The sequence below is a fragment of the Chrysochloris asiatica genome, unplaced genomic scaffold (genome assembly GCF_000296735.1).
Source record: "Chrysochloris asiatica unplaced genomic scaffold, ChrAsi1.0 scaffold00109, whole genome shotgun sequence".
NCBI classification, from domain to species: Eukaryota; Metazoa; Chordata; class Mammalia; order Afrosoricida; family Chrysochloridae; genus Chrysochloris; species Chrysochloris asiatica.
This window is the reverse complement of record NW_006408627.1, coordinates 9,620,997-9,640,217: the sequence shown is the minus strand read 5'-3', so window position 1 is coordinate 9,640,217 and position 19,221 is coordinate 9,620,997. Positions and strand designations below refer to the sequence as shown.

At 38.0% G+C, this 19,221-nt stretch overlaps 1 protein-coding gene and 1 pseudogene across 1 annotated transcript in view; one reads left to right on the top strand and one right to left on the bottom strand.

Moving 5' to 3' along the window:
- FAM13A (family with sequence similarity 13, member A) overlaps positions 1–19,221 on the top strand; it is a 460,082-nt gene that overhangs the window by 237,628 nt on the left and 203,233 nt on the right. Inside the window, exon 9 of the mRNA XM_006867777.1 lies at positions 9,451–9,614. Within this exon, the coding sequence (XP_006867839.1) occupies positions 9,451–9,614 (164 nt within the window). The remainder of the gene's footprint in view (positions 1–9,450; positions 9,615–19,221) is intronic.
- On the bottom strand, positions 153–3,409 carry LOC102837103 (annotated as a pseudogene).

Sequence of the window (19,221 nt, the reverse complement as noted above, 5' to 3'; positions counted from 1 at the left end):
AAAGGTTTTACTGTACTTAGTATATATACAAGTGACTTAAGGAATACTAGAAACCTTTTTCAGAAGAATAAAGTTTGATGCTTATTTAGTATAGAAGGTTTATGCATAGCCCTAACAAATAGAATTCTGTTAAATCTGTTTGAAAATGTGTTTTAATTAGGTGTCATACAATGAAGTACTTCATCGTCATTTTTTTTACTTCTCTGTGTCTTGTTCAGTTCATACCATCCTGAAGTTTCACACCAGTCAACCTGCTTCCCCCTGGGTTGTGAAGACAGCCTAGTTTACCTCTCTCACCCATTATTATATCAAGGACCCAGATGCCAGATGCTCCTCCTCTCCAGTAGTGCCAATTTTAAGTAAAGTGTAATCAAATGTGGCAAAGGAAGTTGCAACTGGATGATTTTGGATATTCAAATGACTTTTCTTCTTTAAGTTCCACTAAAGCAGTTTCTTCATTTATAGTAACTTCAGGCAACTGTACATTTTTTAAAGCAGCTAACAAAGCAAATGTGCAGACATCCAAAATGCTTCCGTCATAGTCGAGACAAATGAGATCACAGTATAGAACCCAAGTCAGCTTTCCTTGAGAAATGCGTTAAGTCCTGATTCTGAATTATCTGTGAATTTTCAGTGACATCAGCAGTGACCTGGCTAGCCACTTAGACCTCTTCCCCGGGAGGTCCAGACTAAAATGTTGATGAGCACAGGGGTGGTCGATCCACATGAGGAACTATATACCCTTTATCAGGGAATTTGTTGGTGGTGCTGCAAATTTACTTCAGTTCCGCAAATTGCAGTCATATTTTCTAGCTTCACTAACGCAAAATCAACTGTAGTAATAACTGGGCCTATTGTGATGTTTCTGACTATTCTTTTCTCTCCCTCTCAAGTGTCTATTTTATAATGATATGCAAGGAAAACCAAGATTCAAAGGACAGCCAAACATCTTAACATTATTTTCCCCTTTTACCCATTCAAACCAATCCCCAATCCCTGTATCCCAGAGCCCTGTTGTGCCAAGGTTGTGCGTACATCATTATTTACCTCTGTCCCACTTAGCCCATGCAAACCTGCCTAATTGTTTTCCCATCTGCCTTCTTCTTCCATTCCCTTCCTCCTTGTGTATTGCCCCCTTCCCTAGCACCCAGACTATCCTGTGTTTATTCCCTACCATGTATTCCACCTTCCCCTCCCAAAAAACCAGGAGTGTTGATGGTTAATCCAAGAAAAATGAAGTTCTTGACAACTTCAATCTTTTCTCCATTGATAAGAACGCGGTTTATTGGTCCAGTGGTGAGGATTTTTCTTTACATAGAAATGCAATCCATACTGAAGGCCATGGTCTTTGATCTTTATCAGTAAGTATTTTAATTCCTCTTCACATTCAGCAAGCAAGTTTGTATCATCTGCAAATCGCAGTTTATTAGTCTTCCTCCAATTCTGATGTCACATTTTTCTTCATATAGCCTAGCTTCTCAGATTATTTGTTCAGCATATGGTTTAATAAGTATGGTGAAAGAATGCAACCCTGTCATACACCTTTCTTAATTTTAAACCATCCCATGTTCCCGTGTCTGTTCAGAAAACTGCCTCTTGGTCTATGTACAGGTTCCTCAAACGTACACTTAAATTTTCTGGAATACTCATACTTCACAATGTTGTCCATAGCTTGTCATGATCCACACAATCGAAAGCCTTTACATAGTCAGTAAAGCTCGGGTAAACATCTTTCTGATATTCTCTGCTTTCAGCCAAGACCCATCGGACATCAGCAATGATATCTCTCATTCCACATCCTCTTCTGAATTCAGCTTGAACCTCTGGAAGTTCTCTGTCAATGTATATTTACAGCTGTTTCTGTATTACCTTTAGTAAAACTTTACTTGCTTAGGATATCAAAGATAGAATCTTCATATAGAAGATTGTAAACTTAGTGAATGTATAAGTTTAATTAAAGAAAAACTAAGAGGCTTTGCCCTCTTCTGCACAAATGACAAGTAGCGGAAAGAAATGGCCAAGGCTAATGAGGAGGTAGTGAAGTTTTCTTAGAAAGTCACAATGTTGACAATTAACTTTGCACTGTCTTCATTCTGTCACAATTTTCATAATTTTAGCCTTGAATGCAATTTCTGTCCTATTCTAATCACCTCTTAAAGTACCTGAGATGTATATAAAGTTCAGAAAAAGAACAGTCTGATAATTTTTGTAATTTAAAATGTGTGCACAGCTACTAAGCAGTGGGTACTTAAAACTGTTTGTAAGATCAAAATACTAGTTTATTGTATTTAAACTTTAAAATTATTTTTAATAAGACTATTTCATAATATGAGCCTTGATGGCATAGTGTGTTATGCTTTCATCTGCTAATTGCAAGATCAGCTATTCAAATCTTCAGCTGCTGCACAGGAAAAAGATGAGGCTTTCCGCTCTTGTATACAGGGTTGCTATGACCAGAACTGACGCAACAGCACATAGCTACAAAAATTTTATAATAATGTACTAAATTACAGATTACCGTATGATTGATCCAAATACACAGTACTTTTTCTGGAAGGAAGCTTACAGTAAATAGAGAAACCTATTTCACCTACATAAAGGGAACGCACCTACAATTCTTAGAATAAGGCTACTTTTCCAGGCAAAAACCCTACAGCTTCTTATTCAACCTAATATTCTCTTTGTTTGTTTTTTCAAAACAGTTAATTCCTACCTTACTCATTCCTTGGAAAAGAGAGTTTCTCCTTGTGTGGCACTGTAGGATTAGCACTGGACTGCGAATCATGAGGTTATCAGTTCAAACCCATCAGCTGCTCCTTAGAAACCCTATACAGGGTTTCTATACAGGGTCAGTATGAGTCAGAACTGACTCAACAGCACTTAATGATGACGATAACTATCTATAGCTTAGGGTCCTGATGTGGTGCTGTAGGATAAGCACTGAACTGCTAACTACAAGGTTCAAACCCACCAGCTGCTCATTGAAAATGCTATATGCATGGTTGTTAGTGAGTGGAAACTGATTTGATGTCACTTAACAACAACAATCTATAGCTTAAGGAACCCTTATGGCACTGTGGGTTAAACATTAAACTGCTAATTAAGACATCAATGATTTGAACCCACTAATCCTCTACGGGAAAAAGATGAGACAGTAAAGATGAACAGTCCTAAGTAGATGAACTCCTAAGTACTAGTTCTTCTCTGATGCAGAATTGCTATGAGTTGGAATCAACTTGATAGCAGCAGGTTTGGTTTGGGTTTTGGTATCTATAGCTTATTTTCCTCCCTTTACCACAACAGATTTATGTAAGTACCGTAAGTAAAAATGTAGTTTGAAGTATGACATTTTTTACACTTGTTTTATTTTCAGTTACATCGACTTACCAAGGAAATCAGTATTTAACATCTTAGAAATGTCTTTCTATTCCTGGGTTCCTTGTTCAGTTTTTAAAGATGAGAATATCTGAAAAGATACACAGAGTTAACTGTGACAGAATTCTTTTTTTAAATTCATTTATGTGTGTTTAAAGTATGGTAATAAGTCTGGTTTTACTGGTGGTATAAAACTGTATCTCTATTATTTTTATTTGTGAACTAGGCTTATGTTGTTAAGTGCCTTTGAGTCAGTTCTGACTCATAGGGTTTCTGAGGAGCAGTTGGTGTGTTTGAACCAGTGTTCATCCTACAGCACCACACCAGGAGTCCATTAGATCATATATCATAACAAAAATATTTCACAGTTTTATTAAAAACTTTGTAGATGGTATTATTTAATCATATATGGCATAATAAATCCATTATAGTCATTTGGCTATTTAGAATGCTTACATTTTTATCCTATTATAAATAAAATCATTTATTTTATAAATGTGTTTATAAATAAAACACATTTACCCATATGTTTCTATCTGCTTAGCTGATTGTTTTCCTAAGACTTCTTGTTGTTGCCATCAAGTTGATTTCAACCCCTGATGACCTCACATGTACAGAGTCGATCTGCTCCCTAGGGTTTGCACAGCTATGATCTTTCAGAAGCAAATAGCCAGACTTGTCTTCCAAGGAGCCTTTGGATGGGTTTGAATCACGAACCTTTCAGCTTATGGTTAAGCACATAACCATTTAAGTCTCACAGGGATTCCTTGCTAAGACTGGAGTTGTTGGTAAGGGCTGTCGAGTCAGTTCCAACTCTTAGGGTCCCTGTATAGGGTTTTGGAGGAGCGGTTGAGGAGTTTGAACCACTGACCTTGTAGTTAGCAGCCCAGTGCTTATCCTATACCATTGCACTAGGACTTCCTAAAACTAGATTCCAAGAACAAGACAGTGGGTACCAGAAAGGTAAGTTAAAAAAATTAAAAGCATTAACTACTAATGACCGAAGGAAACAAAATGGGCTGCATTGGAAGTAGCTTGTCTTCGGTCCAAAAATACCTTTTCCTCTTGCAATTTTAATGTTTAACATGTCATCAGATATAGAGATGGAGTTCTGGTGTGGCACTGTGGGTTAATGCACTGGACTGCAAAGTCGGTTTGAACTGCAAGGTTGACAGTTCAAGTTCACCAGCCGCTCCTTGGAAACCCTATGCAGGGTCGCTGTGGATCAGAACAGAATCAATGGCACTTAGTAACAACAACAACAGATATGTAGATAATGGTTGAGTTCAAGCACTGTGTTCTAACTGTAGCTCTGCCACTTAGTCACTGGCCAAAGAAACTCTTTATTTCTTAGTTTCTTCATCTGTGAAATTGTAATAATAGTAGTCCCTGATGTTGAGGTGTTGTGAGAATTAATGTAGTTAATTTATTTAATTCTCTTGGAACTTGGCACAAAATACTCAATGCATGCTTATTTAACAGTAACAAGAGCGGCATTTAAGAGAATACTTTCTAATATTGCATTCTTAAAAGACATTTTTATGTTTCTACTCCTGTCTGATCCTAAACACTTTGGCTATTTCATACCTGCAAATACATGTGTGAAATGCTTTCTTTTTTAAGATTCTTGGAATTGTTTGTATTTTAGTTATACACATAAATCACATAGCAAGTGCTTAGGTCCTTATCTTAAATAGCCAGTGGCAGAATTCTGATGAGCAAAGTGTTTTTCATACGTGGATGGAGGGCTTTTATAACTTTAACCTTCAAATACAAAAGTTATAATAATGAAATGACTAAAATAAAGAATTGAAATATGATGTGCAATAATGATTGTCAAATATGTCTCCAGTGGAAAGAGAAAATATCCCAAACCCTTGACGATTTTTCTGTTGTAGTCACCCATTATAAGGGAGGCTATAGCTGGTCTCTGTAGACAAATTCCCTGTTACTTATGTAGACTCTCTGCCCTATCTCCCTAGATTGAGTCCTTACCCAGCAGAGTTTGGCAGAACCTCCTAGAGGCATTGGGTACTCTTGCCTAAACAAGACAGGGCTAAGTAGCCACTTGGATAAATGGTGTGGCATTGCTAGACTGCTAACCACAAGGTCGGTGGTTCAAACCCACCAGCTGCTCTTTGGAAATCCTATACCGGTTGCTATGAGTTAGAACCGATTCAACAGTACTTAGCAACAACAACAACAAGTAGCCACTTTGGTCCATTTCTGCTAAATTTACTGCTGGTCTGGTGTCTGGACCCATAATGACTTAGGATGCTAGTATCAAAAAGAAAAAAGGAAAAAATGAAGTATACTAGTCTAGTGCTTAACCTACAAAGCCACACCAGGACACTACTACTCATTTTTTAAAATGTCTATTCCTCATGAACTATGAAAGAGCTTTTAAAAATTCCTGGAAAATGGAATTAAAAGATGAGATAATTTTTCCATTAATTTTTTAAATGCAAACATATGCAAACAGGAGCAAAAGTCAAAAAGTACTGTTGCTAAGTTCCCAGTTCATGCATGCCTTAATTTATTCCAAACAAAACATTATTTAAACATGTCTCTGGGATTCATGGATGGCTGCAGACTAAGCCTCTCAATAATACATTTGTCTTAACCTTGTAAAGGTAACTTCAAAATAAAAGATGAGTGCCAACCGTGCTGCACAAAGATCACCTAACTCAAAGAGCTGATCTTTCCATCAGTTTTTTAATCAAGGTTGAAGCTAATGAAGAAAACGTAATGGAATGGATTATAATCTGTGATGAGTCTTGGCATTACCAATATGATCCACCAACCAAGGGTCAATCAAAATATTAGCTTCCAAGGGGATCTTCCAAGGAAAGTTCAAGGCAGAGAGGTGAACTCAGGAGATTATGGTGACTGTTTTTTGGGATGCCAAAGTTATGGTGCTGGAGGAGAATACTAAAAGTGCCATGGGCTGCCCATAGAACCCATAGATCTGTGTTGGAAGAAGTGCAGCCAGAGTGCTCCTTGGAGGCCAGGGTGGCCAAACTTCGTCTCTCAGACTTTGGACATATTGTCAGGAGGGACAAGTCACTTGAGAAGAATATCATGTTTGGTAAGGTGGAGGGTCAGAGAACAAGAGGAAGACCCCAAACGACATGGATTGGCCATATGGCAGCATCGATGGACTCAAGGATGGCAACAGTGGTGAGGTTGGCCCAGGATTGGGCCATGAAAAGTGCTATACTTAAGAATACAGCTGTACTATCATCAAAGATCTGGTAGTATAGTGGTTACGAATCGGGCTGCTAATCTCACAGTCAGCAGTTCAAAACTACCAGCTGTTCTGCGTGAGAAAGATGAGGCTTTCTGCTCATGTAAAGATTTACAGCCTTGGAAACCTTATGCAGGGTCATTATGAGTAGGAACCCACTCCACAGCACATAACAACAACAACAACCCTTTTTTAACCCTCTAATATTTTGCCTTTACGTGAATTATTAAATGGAATTTAGAATCCAAAAATTACCACTGAAGCCAAAATGTTATCTCTTTATTTTAGCATAATGAAATATTGCCAAACAACTGCTCTTTTGTTACTTTAACGTTGAGAGAGAATGGCGTCTCTATGTAAGATTTTAATATAACCATTTTGAAATCACATTGCCTTTCTAGTGTTTCTGTTCATTTTTCACACCCACTACCATGAAAAATAATCACATGCAGAATGGGACTCTGTGTAAAATACCTATTGCTGTTTTTCATGAAACTTGCTGTTAATCTGAATATTTATTTTAATCGTAATCTTAGCAAGTATTTCCATGGATTCTAGAAATGTTTTGTAAATTCATTAAAAATTACTTTTTCTTGTGGCAACAGGATTGGTTTTTGTTTTTATGAATTCACTACAGAATATTTATTTTAAATGTAATTAATTGGCATAGACAATTAATTGGCAATCATTAGATTTGGGTAAATTTACATAACAGCAGTAGTAATAAAAGCTAGTTTTGATTGTGTTTACTTTGCTCAGTATTAAATGTTACTCTTTGCTCAATTCGTTCTATTTTGTTTGTAGACTTCAAAGAAGTATGGATTCACTAACTATTTATGTTCATAATTTTCCTCCTATTAATTCTTTTCTTTGTAGTTTATCCTGCTCTCTTGATCAGTCAGTGTTTGAAAACATTATCTAATTGAAAAATATATTGTCTGACAAGTGTTTATGCATGCATTCAAAACATTTCTAGACTTTATGTCTAAAATATTATAAAGTAGTAAGAATAATAGAAAGAGAGGTGAGGAAAGAAATAGGAAGAATAGGGACTCTAATCTCTATATACAGAGATTTGGTTGAGGCCATATGCTAGAAATCATGAGACAATGAAGATTAAGGTATCAGGCAACATATAATCAAGCATAGATTGTGTAGTGGTATGTTCCAAAAATTTAGACTTGGGAAAGGTCATTAAGACCTAAGATTAACCAGAGAAGGCCCCGTGGGCAATGAATTTTTATCTGAGCCTCGAAGAAAGTTAGAATTTGTTTGGTCTTTGGCAGTTGGTGAGTGGCCAGTGATGAACAGATGACATCCCAGGTGAAAGAACGGGCATGAGAAAAGTTCCATAAGATGAGACAAAGCTTCGATGTACAAAATACCATTGGTCTAACGATTGCGTTTTCCTGCAATTCTGATCTCATGTTTTTATTACACTTTTTAGTTGTATTCACATTCTTTGTGATCCAATGTAAAGGAGCAAAAAGGTATTGCTGAGGTTGGAGGAAACATAACCTGAGATATTATCTGAGAAGTCCACATACCAGCTATTCACTTGGTACTTGAATTGCCCTTGCTTTCAGAAATATAAGAGAACTGAAAGATTTGTGGCTTTCTTCTTTATTGCCTTAACCAAAAATGTGTTAAATCATACATTTCACAATAACAACTGTTAGAAAATGGGTGTGTGTTTTGCTTGTTGTTAGGTGCCATTGTGTCGGTTCCAATTCATAGGGAACTCATGCACAACAAAATGAAATCCTGCCAGTGCTGCACCATCCTCACAATCATTGCCAAGCTTGAGCCCATTACTGCTGTCATTGTGCCAGTCCACCTCCTTGGGGATTCCTTTTCTTTTTCATTGACCCTCCACATTAGTAAGCATAATGTCCTTCTCCAGGGGCTGGTTCAAAGTATGAGAGATGAAATCTCACTATCCTGGCTTCCAAGGAGCATTCTGGCTGTACTTCTTCCAACACAGATTAGTTTGCTGTTTTAGGAGTCATGGTACTTTAATATTCTCCTCTAAGACCATAACTCAAATGCATCAATTCCTCTAGAGTCTTCCTTATTCACTGTCCAACTTTCACATGCATATGAAGCTATTGAAAATACCATGGCTTGGGAGAGGCACACTTTAGTCTTCAAACTGGCATCTCTACTCTTGAACACTTGTTAGTAGTAAATATTTCTGGACATGCTTCTGAAATTGTTATCTTTTTTTCAGTGATTTGCAATTTTTGTTTTGTTTTTCCAGCTACTTTCCTTCACTCCAAGTTGTCAGTATGATCATCTCACATTATATATCATGATTCTTCAGAGAGGTGGGCCTCAAGAAGTTTTGTATCAGTATCCCAAAAATGACCATGGGCCATGTACAGTTTGAAATGTTGGTATCTCTCCTTCCCTGTGCTAAACAAATCAAACCAGTTGCCATTGAGTCAATTCCAACTTCTGTTGACCTCATGTGTTTCAGAATAGAACTGTGCTCCATATAGTTTTCATTGGCTTTGACCTTTCAGAAGTACAGCACCAGGTCTTTTTCCTGAGACACCACTGGATGGATTCCAAGTATTATTCTTTCAATTCAAGTAGCCAAGCACTTAAGCATTTGCACCACCCAGGAACTGCATGCTCATTCCTACATAAGAATTTTTTATCTTTTATTTTAAATTTCATGCCTACTTTAATGTTTTCTGCAATGTTGCTAATATGTTGGATTAATAATAAATTAGAATAAATTATCTTCTTTAGTAACTTAATTTGAAAACCCTTTAGATTTATCATGCGTACACATCCTTTTTTTCCCCAATTTTCTCTTCTAGATCCCTAAGTCCAGGAGTGAAGGATCTATTCAGACTCACAGGGTACCACAACCCAAGTTATCTGATGGCATTCCCCAAGTGAGCTTTTTGCTAAATCTGAGAAGATCCTGCTTGGATGACTTGAATTTAGCAGAGGAAGTCTGCGGTGCTAAGTTGTTATCCAGGTTGGCATATTTCTTTTGACTACATGATACATATTCTATTGTCTACTCGGATGTGTGTGCACATGAATTTATATATATAGGTACATGTATAGGTATACTTGCAACAGTACACATTTTTAAAAATCCAGTCTAAATTTTCAGAATCTTATAATAGTTCTTATCATAGAAATATTGTCATTTCATATTGTCTTCTGGATTAATGCAAATTTTTATTCAGAATTATGCTGGGTTCTAAGGAACCCTGTGGGTACTACAGGATAATTACTGACTGCTAACCAAAAAGTTGGCAGTTCAAACCCACAAGCACTCTGTGGGAGAAAGATAAGGCTTTCTGCACCAATAAAGGTTTACAGTCTTGGAAACTCTTGTGCAGGCTAGCTGTGAATCAGAATCCACTTGATGGCAATGAGTGAGGAGATACCATAGTAACTTTATATAATATCAGGAAAAGTCATCACCCATCAACACACAGGATAGACTGGAGGAGGAAGAGTCCAGATAAAGTTATGGTGTAATAACACAGTAATCTTATTTATCAAAAATTTAATATTCAGAAACAAATATTACAACAAATTATCATATTTATAATACAATTATAATATTTTTACATAGACCTTTCATCTGTAACATACCAAAACTATTCTTTGCCTTTGCAAATTCTTCAGTGATTTCATCACAATTAAGCTTCTGATTGACATCTACATATAGAACAAAGATAATGAATTGAGTCTTTTTTGAATTGTTGTATGCTAAAGGTTTTAAAGTATCTTCAGAGAAAAAAATGAACATTCTTTTGTGTGATTTGTAATTATTAAAGTTAGGAATCCACATAAAGCAATATCAACCTTGAGAAACACAAATTGTATTGTATCTTCTATTATGGAACCGTAGATACCTACATAAGTAAAATTTGTCTTTCCTGAACCTGTGAACTTAGCTCTCATCTAAGAAAAAAAAAATTGTTGCCCTTCTCTGTAAAGAGTTTCATTTAAGTCATTGAGATAAGCCTGCAATTATTTACTCACTACCTTACTGCGTTCTTTCTCAGGTATATCCACATTGTTTAAGGAGGAAAATCAATTTGAAAGAACTTCTTATGCTCTTACCCATCTTTTCACACAAGATTCAAGTGTGTCAATGTTAGTGTGGGATGTGGTGACATGAAATTGATCTCTGGCACTCAGTAATACTTCTGAAGCACTTCCGTCACTTACTTTGTTTCTTTCTAATATTTCTCAAATTTGATAATCAGTATTTGAAAGTATTTGTTTTGTTGCATTTTGAAAATCTTCTCTTAAGTTATATAAATACCACATTAATGGCTGGTAGGCATTTGCACATGTCTTTAAATTTACTTCTGAATCTTAGAGACCTTGAGTCATCAGATGACAATGCTCTTCTATATTTTTTCCGTACAACCAACATAAATCGCGTCCTGGTGTGGCTCTGTAGGATAAGCACTGGATTGCAAGGCCAGTTTGAACTGCAGTGCCGGTGGTTCAAACTCACTAGCCGCTTCTCAGAAACTCTATACAGAGTCACTATGAGACTCCATGATACAATAGCAAGAATGTGCATATTTTAGTGTTTGCATTTTCTTGGTATTGTTTTCAGCTTCTCTTTTGGGGTTTCCTTTTTTGTGTCTAGGCTTCAGTAATAATTTTCTGAAGCATCTAGAATCTAAATGTACAGTTCTAGGATTACACTCGTTGTTTACAACATGGACTTCCCAATGCATATGAAAAGACATTGTATTTATATATTATATATTTTATTGTAGCATTACATATGCAACAAAACATTTACCATTTCAACCACTTTTACATGTCCAACCAAATCACAACCACCACACTCCCCAGGATGCACAACCATCACCATTGTCCATTTCCAATTTTTTTTTTTTTTTTAAATCTCTTTCCTTGCTTTAGAAATATTCATCTTTATTACATGGCATTTATTTGCTGGGTGCTAGGAATTCAGAAGTGAGACCCATAAATCCTACACTGAGGGAAACAGAAGAGAACTGAATAAAAATTCAATAATTATAATTAAGCACATCTTCCTTCAGTGCCTATTATGTGAAGCCCTATTGCGGAGCTGCAGGATAATGCACTGGACCACAAGGTCAATTTGAACCACCGGGTTGGCAGTTCAGACTCACCCGCTGCTCCTCTGAAACTGTATACAGGCTGGCTATGTTTCACAACCAACTCAGCAGCACTTAGCGACAAACAACAATTATGCGGCAGGGAGCTCTGAGAGTGCGATGGGTTGCTAATTGCAAGGCTGGTGGTTTGAACCCACCAGTTCCTCCACAAGAGAAAAATGAGACAGCCTGCTTCTGTAAAGATTTACAGTCTCTGAAACCCTAGGGAGCAGTTCTGCTCTGTATGGTTGGGTAGCTAAGAGTTGGGGTGGACTCTAACTGCACAGTTTAGCTTTTGGTGTCTTACATATCAGGTTCTGTGAAGTGGGCTGATGATTTAAAAAAAAAAAAAAAAATCAGGTTAAATAAGCTACAGGTGCTCCTCACAAGAAGCTTAAACTGCAAGTTCACAGGGATAGGCTCACGAGCCATGGAGGGAGGTGAGCGTCAGAGAAGGTCTTATAGAGGAGGAGATTTTTTGAACTAAAGCTAGTAGGATAGATGTTTACTGGGCAAGAAAATAGAGAAAAGGGATCAAAACAGCACTTGGAAGCACATGAAGGGTTCTGAGGACACAGTGGAGGAGAACTGCAAGTGAAATGACTCAGGGTATCTGGAATTTAGAATGAGTAAGGGAAGATAAAGGTGGGTTAGGAAACTAAGCTAAATCGGTCAGATTACTCACGCATTGAGAAATGTGGATATGCTCTTGAAAATGATTGGAAGTGATTGTTGGAATATAAGCAGGAAAATGATAAGAATAGAATTGTTGTCATAAGCAATCCTGTTGGCACTAGTGCAGAAGAAAAGACTAAAGGGGGACAGTAAAGGAGCTGCGAGCTCTGCAGGAGAAGTCCTTGAGGGAATCCAGCGCAGAGTGAGAGTCTCCAGGAAATCACTGTCAGTCATGGAGAATGAGGAGCTGCGAGGAAATCATTCTTTGAAGGGAAAAGAGAGAAGAAACTACCACTAGAGGAGGAATTAGTCCAGAAAAAGTGTTTTTTGTTTGTGTCTATATTGGTGTGTTTCATTGTGGATATTATGGCATTTTAATACTTGAAATGAAGGCAGATAGCATGCTTAATGTGCAGAGTCAGAGTAGAGGAAGAGCTGATCTTGCAAGTCAGGAAATAGTACAACAAGGACCTCCAGGATGGAATCAAAGTAGGTAGCAGGGTAGCATAGGAGACACAATGGGCAGCGCACAACCACAGGACTCTCTTCCTGTTGTTGTTGTTGTTGTTAGGTGTCACCAAGTGGGCTCTGACTCATAGGGACTCTATGCACAACAAAATGAACCTTTGCCTGTTCCTACAGGACCCTCACAACTGTTGTGTTACAGCCCATTGTTGTTGCCACCATGTTAATCCATCTTGTTGGGCAGCTTTCTCTTTTTCTCTGACTCTTTACTTTTCCAAGCATGAGGTCCTTCTCCAGGAACTGGTTCCTCCTGATAATATGTCCAAAATACAAGAGATGAAGTCTTGACATCCTCGCTTCTCTGGAGCATTCTGGCTATACTTCTTCCAAGGCAGACTTGTTTGTTCTTATGGCAGTCCATGGTTCTAACTGATGTAAATCCAGGAAGGAATCCACCTTGGTCAGTGCAGAAAATTCAGTGAAAGAATGAGGGGTTCATCATTCAGAAACACTCATGTGAAAACTTGGATCAAGAAGGTGCAGGGCAAGATGGTGGTGTAAGTAGAAACACTGAGCTGACCCTGTGCAACAAAAACATGGGGAACTGAGTGAAAGAGATACAGATGGTGGTCCTGGAACCCTAAACTGAGCATCTGAGACTAGGACAGAGAGGTGGAATGAGTGCTGACTGAAAGAGGAAGCTGAACAGGAACAGTGAGAGAGAAGAAAAAGGAACTGGTATGCAACAGCACGGTCCTCTTGAGCTTTTGCTAGCTGATGTTAATACAGCAGCCTGAAGGCACAGGATATGCTAGAGATGGGGACCAGGTCTGTGCAGTTCTACCTTGTGCCCTCCTGGTGGCCAGTCGTGTCCTCGCCAACCCAATGGCCAGTGGCACCACCTCCTCCCAGCCTCTGTTCTCCCTGGAGTCGGTGCCTGGCATTTTGCCCCTGCTTCTGGAGACATCTACACCTGTCCTGAACTACACGACCCAAACAACGAACAGAGAACCATGTTCTCATTTCTTGTCTCTACCACATCCGCCAGAAGACAGGTGGTGAGTACCTGAGAATACATCAATACATAATCAATTAAATATAAACACAGCACCATAATGTCTTGGAGAAAACAGACAATTTTGGCATACACAAAGAAGACAGAGTGCCTCAAACAAGTGGACAAAGTGCAGAATCAGAAAATATAACACCACAAATGGTATTGGAACTACCTGATGTTGTGTTGTTAAGCGTCATCAGTCAAGTCTGTTCCAACTCATAGAGTCTCTGTATGGGGTTTCCTAGAAGTGGCTAATGGATTTCTCTTATAGCCCAACATCAGGTCTCAGAACTACCTGATAAGAAATGTAAAAGAACGCTAATTGTTGTTGTTGTTGTTGTTAAGTGCCGTCGAGTCGGTTCCGACCCATAGAGACCCTGAATAGGGTTTCCAAAGCTGTAAATCCTTACGGGAGTAGAAAGCTTCATCTTTCTCCCACAGAGCAGCTGGTAGTTTCGAACTGCTGACGTTGCGGTTCGCAGCCCGATTCATAACAAGACATATTGTAATCAGACATTTCAAACCCAAAGACAAAGAAAGAATCCTGAGAACAGCTCAGAAAAAAAAAAAAGAAAAAGAAAAGTTACCTAAAAAGGTGAACTAATAAGACTAAGGTCAGATTTCTTAGCAAACCATGCAGGCAAGAAGACAGTCACAAGACATATAGAAAAATCTGACAGAAACAAATTGCTAACCCAGAAGCATATATCCAACAAAACTGCCCATCAAATATGACAGCAAAATTAGGTCATGTTCAGTCAAAAATATATTAAAAGAATCTGTAAAAACCAAGTAAACCTTTTAAAAAATACACTAACAGTCCCGGAGCGGAGGATCTTGGGACCATCAAGGGAGAAGAACGGGAGCGGAGTGTGGGACCCTACGCAGAGAAGTGGCAAGGCCAGAGATGGAGGCAGAGATGATGACATGGAGAGATGAAGCAGCTGAGAATTCTAGACTTACGGAGGGAGTGGGGATATGTGCTGGCAGCCAGGGGGCAGGGTGTGCCCTTTGGCTCTTTGAATGATTGTATATTCCTGAGTGTTTTGGTGCACATCCAAAAAAAAAAAAAAAAAACACCCAGAGGGAATAGAAGCAATACTGTTGAATGATGAAGCATAAAGGGGATTGTAATCATTGCAATGAATCGATCTGAGGTTTCCCCCATGTAAACTATCATTCAATTCACAATAAAAACTTAAAAGGGAAAAAAAAAAGTACATTAAAGGGAGACCTTTTCACAGAGAATCATCAATAGCAGACAACAACCTGAGACTAACATACACGACAATATCCCCTAGACTCAACCCAGATGTGGAAATATCAAGTCTGCTCCAAATAAAAGTCAAGTCTGCTCCAAATCATAGCTACCCTTTACAGGGTTTCCAAGGAGCAGCTGGTGGCTTTGAACTGCTGACCTTGTGGTTCGCAGTCTAACCTTGATCCTACAGCACCACACCAAGAATCCAAAACAGACCTATAAAGACTGAAAATACAGAATAGCAATATGGTTGCAACAACAAAATGTTGTTGTTGTTAAGTGCCATTGAGTCAGGTCCGACTCATAGTGACTCTGTATAGGGTTTCCGAGAAGCAGCTTGTGAGTGTGAGCCACCAACCTTGCAGTTGAAACCCACCTTGAGATTGAGTACTTATCCTATGGTGCCACACCAGGACACCAACAACAAAATAGGACTCATAAAGGAAAAGAGGGAATAATGTAGTTACCACAGAAATTTCAAATGAAGAAGAAATCAAATAGATTTTAAGAAAAAAAAAATTAAATAAATCTAACTGCAATCTTGAAAACTTCACCAAGCCTTACTCTTAGCCCTAGCCCAGCCTTTAACCCTTAACAGTAATCCTAGTCCTAATCCTAACCTTAACAATAAACGAATTCCTAGGTCTAGCCTAGATTTAGCCATAATCCCAACTCTAACCCTCACCCGTTACTCTTGCTCAACCCACCCCACCCCACCACCAAAAGAATAATCTGTGTCATATGGTAAGTAAGACCCAGTGTTTTAGAGTGACAAGAGCAAGTGTAGATGCTTTCTTACCAAATTACTTTGTAATTCAATCCATTGTTATTTTTGCTAAATGCCATCGAGTCTGTTCCAACTCATATGGAACCTGTATAGGGTTTGTGAAGCTGTAAATCTTTTGGGAAACAGAAAGCTTCATCTTTCTCCTGTGGAGTGGCTAGTGGACTAAAACCACCAGCCTTGTGGTTAACAGTACAGTGTTTTTCCTGCAATGCCACCACACCCCCCATTAAAGTAATAGAGGAATTTAAAGTGCTTTATACGTCTTTGAAAGGAGCTTTGGTAGCATAGTGGTTACGAGCTGGGCTGCTACCCTCAAAGTCAGCAGTTGAAAACGGGAGAAAGCTGAGGATTTCTGATCCTGTAAAGATTCTGATCCCATAAAAATAGCCTTGAAAACCCTGTATAGGATCGCTATTAATTAGAACCAACTCCATGGCCCATAACCAACCAACAAACCATACATCTTTGAAATAATGATATTGTGCCAATTTCCATTTCAATCTGTTTTCATTGCAGTTACTTGCCAGAACATGTTACTTGTTAGCTCATAAACTTAAAATGAGTAAATGAGTGAATGAGTGTGTGTGAGATGGGAAGTTTCCAATTTTCTCCTTAATAGTTTATTAGCTGCCTCAGTCTTAAACACAAAGGTTGGCACTGTGTACTGACAGCATTTCTATACCCCTGTTCTCTGATATACTATTTGTCTTGGCTTACCAACCTTATTTTTTTGTTTATTCAAAAAACTGTCAAGAGGCATTTAGATGGGTTTTTCCTAGTAGTGATTTTTTTCAGTTGCTCAGTGACAAATGAACCAAAACAATTTGGCAAAATCTATTCGTGTATGGAATGGAAACTCAAGGTAATGACAATGAAAATTTTCAACTGGACCAATAAATAACATTGTGATGAATGGAGAGAAGATTGAAGTTGTCAAATACCTAATTTTCCTTGAATGTACAATCAACACTCTGAGAAGCACAGCAGTCAAGAAATCAAACCACGTATTGCGTTAGGCATATCTGCTGCACATGATCTCTTTAAATTGTTCAAGAGCAAAGATGTTAGTTTGAGGACAAAGTTGTGCCTGATCCAAATGGTATTTTCAGTCACCACACGTGTATGTGAAAGTTACAGTGAAAAAGGAAAATCTTAGATGAATTGATCCAGTTGAATTAAGGTGTTGGTGAACATTATTGAAAGTACCATGAACTGACAAAAGAACAAACAAATCTGTCTTGGAAGAAGTGCAGCCAGAGTGCTCCTTAGAACCGAGCATGGTGAGACTTCATCTCTCATACTTTGGACATGTTATGAGGAGGGACCAGTCCCTAAAGAAGGACATCATGCTTTGGAAAGTGGAGGCTCGGGGGGTTGGGGGTGTTGGTGGGAAGAAGAGAAGACCACCGCAAGGAGATGGATTGACACAGTGACTGCAACATTGGGTTCAAACAACAGTAAGTGTGAGGTTGTCACAGGAGCAGACAGTGCTCCATCCTGTTGTCCATAGGATTGTTGGCACTTAACAACGCCAACAACTTTCATATTTCACCTGTGATCTGATCATTTTTGTTTATTTTTCAAATATAAAATAAAAATGATCAGTTTACAAGTGTTAACACTAGTGCAATACATTTATACTTGACAATTTGGTTTTCAACAGAGTTATCCTATCTGTAAAGAAAGATAAACCCAAGAAAGAGCATTTCAACACTGAGATTTCTAGAATGGTGCAAAAAGGGCCCTGTGATTTCTAATAAAGGAGTAAAGATCACTCTCTACTGCTTCTGATAGTGATTTTTTACTTTCAACATTCCGTTATTGATCACTTTGAATGTTTAGGATTTAGGCCTGCTATAGTATTTTTTCCTAGGTTAACTCCCTTTGTTTTTTTTTTTTTTCTCTTAATTTCAAATCCTTTACAGAATCCATTTTTTTCCTGAGATGTAATAGAAACTTGAATTGTTTTCAATAAGTGCCCATTATTTGTTACTCTTCAGATGTTGTTGTTGTTAAGTGCCTTTGAGTTGGTTCCGACCCATAGCGACCCTGTACAGGGTTTCTGAGGCTGTAAATCTTTACACAAGCAGAAAGCCGCATCTTTCTCCCACGGAGCAGCTGGTAGTTTCGAACTGCTGACCTTGTGGTTCACAGTCCGATTCGTAACCACTACGCTACCAGAGCTCCTTACTTTTCAGATGTTGTTGTTGTTAAGTGCCATCAAGTCGATTCCGACCCACAGCGACCCTGTATAGGGTTTCCAAGGAGCAGCTGGTGAGCTTAAACCACTGATGTTGCAGTTCAAATGACTTTTCAGTCTGCCCCATTAGCTCACAGCGCCACACTCCTCAGATAGCACCAATAAAAAATAAAATCTTACAGGAGGAAAGCATTTTAAAGTTTGATGTTTTAAAAGTACAAAGAAAAGAAGGGTATAAAGTGTTACTTACTGGATGATTTATGTCTTGGAATGTTATTTGATTTCAACCTTGGAAGGTGTACTAGAAATACACACACAAATTCAAAAAGAACGTTTAAAATATTTTTCTATTATTGACTACATTGGCATCTAAGAGGCAGGTTTATTCTTACCTTTCTTGTAAGAACAGTGGTTAACTCCTTAATTTCTCTGAAAAGTAGTAACAATCTGCACAGTTTAATAAAGATGGTTGCTTTTAGACAAATATTTTATCTCTTTCACCAGAAAATGCTAACAAATATATTAATGTCTTAATATGAGATATACATGGGAAGTGCAGTGGCTCTGTAGAGTAAATACTATACTGTAAACAACTAGTTCGGTGGTTTGAGCCCATCAGCTGCTCTGCAGGAAAAAGATGAGGCTTTTTACTCCAGCAAAGATTTATAGCTAGGAAAAACCTATACAGGATCACAATGAGTCAGAACACACTTGACAGTACTGAACAACAACATTAGATATACTTGACTATTTTATATCTGTTCTCTAGAAAAAAACAACAACATGTTTGCAGGTCCCATTTTCACTTTGACTTTAACTGTTTACCTTTAAGGTATTTTTCAGCTTTGTAGAATTTTGTAAATTAAAAAACAAAAACATTTAGAAGTACAATTTATGTCTGTTACTAAGTTTCTTTGTTGTTTTAATAAGATTAATCATAAACTTAATTTTACTTTAAGTGTGCTTTTCAGTAGACCTATTACTAAATCTGTTAAAACCAGGATATTATATATATA